This window comes from Anopheles cruzii, unplaced genomic scaffold, assembly GCF_943734635.1.
Source record: "Anopheles cruzii unplaced genomic scaffold, idAnoCruzAS_RS32_06 scaffold03790_ctg1, whole genome shotgun sequence".
Taxonomy (NCBI): Eukaryota; Metazoa; Arthropoda; class Insecta; order Diptera; family Culicidae; genus Anopheles; species Anopheles cruzii.
Window position 1 is genome coordinate 1 of NW_026457375.1, and position 1,803 is coordinate 1,803.

General features: G+C 49.0%; 1 protein-coding gene across 1 annotated transcript; it reads left to right on the plus strand.

The window, feature by feature from the left end:
• Positions 1 to 33: 33 nt before the first annotated feature.
• LOC128277087 (cocaine esterase-like) lies at positions 34 to 964 on the plus strand (the record flags this gene model as incomplete). The annotated part of the gene is made up of 2 exons (XM_053015535.1): positions 34 to 728; positions 806 to 964. Coding segments are annotated over exons 1-2 (854 nt in total), but the record flags the coding sequence as incomplete, so codon positions are not given.
• Positions 965 to 1,803: the final 839 nt, after the last annotated feature.

A 1,803-nucleotide genomic window follows, 5' to 3' on the forward strand; every position in this document is an offset into this window, starting at 1 on the left:
GCCCTGGGACTGGAAACCACCGATACGGCCGCCATGGTGGCCGCTCTCCAGCTGGTTCCGTACAGGGCGTTGATCGCGCAACAAAAAGATGTGTACTCGAGTGCACTACAACTGGTGCCTATCGATTTTGGTCCGGTTGTCGAGCCGCCAGACGCTCCCGGATCAATTGTCCTGCCACGGACGCCGATGGAGCTCATCGAGGACGGTGCTTACCAGGCGGTTCCTTTGTTGACCGGGTTCAACAACTTGGAGTCGATACTGTTAATAATGCAGGAGGACGTCACTCCCAACCTGTACGATACGTTCAACGAGCACTCGCACTATTTGGTGCCGATGGCATGGAACATCTCGAAAGGTAGTTCCGATGCTGGTGTCATTAGTGAGACATTCGCGCAGTTCTACTGGCAAGGCCAGACGCTGGGACCGGAGTTGTTGGAACAATTCTCCTTGTACATGACCGACGCAATGTTCGCGATCGGTGTACTGGAGATAGCGAAACTGCATTCAACCCGGATGCCGGTCTATGTCTATCACTTCACCTATGACGGTGACCTGAACCTGTTCAAAAAGCCACTGGGCGTCTCAATACCGGGTGCGGTACACGGGGACGAGCTTTACTACATGTTCGACTCGAAGACACTTATGAGCGAGCAACTTCCTGTCACTGGCCATGCGCTCACGGTCCGCAAGCGAATGCTCCGACTTTGGACTAACTTTGCCAAGTATGGGTAAGTGACACGAACCGCCTTCGGCCGACTTTTTGGGGAAGTGTGTATGCATTGGTCTAACTGGTCTCTGGTTCCAGAAACCCAACTCCGGTAGTGGATCCCGTGCTGCAGAACATTTTGTGGCCACAGCTTGACAGAGGCACGGTCAATGTCGTGCTAAACATTGACCACGATCTGGTACTCGGATCGAATTCCATCGCTTCTCGCTACGAATTGTGGCAGAGTTTGGCGCAAAGGTACGCGAATCAAAACACACGCCACTAATAATAGGGAACGAATATAAAGACGAAGCGAAACTGGCGATGGACCTGGACTCCGCAATTATGACATTGGCCCCAGCGATTATGAGATATACACGCATTATGCTCATGTGTGCGAGAGGAACGTTATTGACGTGAAATAAAAACATGATGTGCCCTGGTACAGGGATAAGACTTGAACTATGCTTACCCAGCTACACCGAAGCGTCTCTTTGTATAATAGTTGCGGATTGCTTGCATGGGTTTGAGACGGGTTTGAGTGACAAAGCCAAACATCTGTGAAAAGTACTGGAAAAAGCTATGGAAATTTTTTCCGTACTACGATCGCTACCAGCCCGGACCACCAGCAGATGGTATAACACAGAACTTGGTAGGCTAGAAAGGAGCAAGGATTTTATTTTTCCATACGAACAGTGCTCTTCTCTTAGCAACTACCTGTATGCTCTCTATCTCTTTCTCTCTTTCTTGAGTCACTCTGTTGACTCTTCTCACTCTAAGGATTCTAACTGCCCAACTCTCCTGTTACTTCGCGATTCCTTCGTTACTTCACGACTGACTCTATGGACTCTCTCTATCCACCCTATACAACCGACACACTTGTTTTCCCAGTTTAGTTTCTTATCTGCAGACCGACGTCTACATTCGTCGGTACTCGTCGGTTGGTAATTAAAATAAGATATCGCTGAAATCCACAGAAAATGCTGACAGACGTTGCCCACAACGAACTGTGGAGTACCATTATTATGCAATGTAGCAAGCAAATCTTGTCAGCAGCGTTGATGTAAATGAGCAGCAAGATTGGGCCTATCTAATCG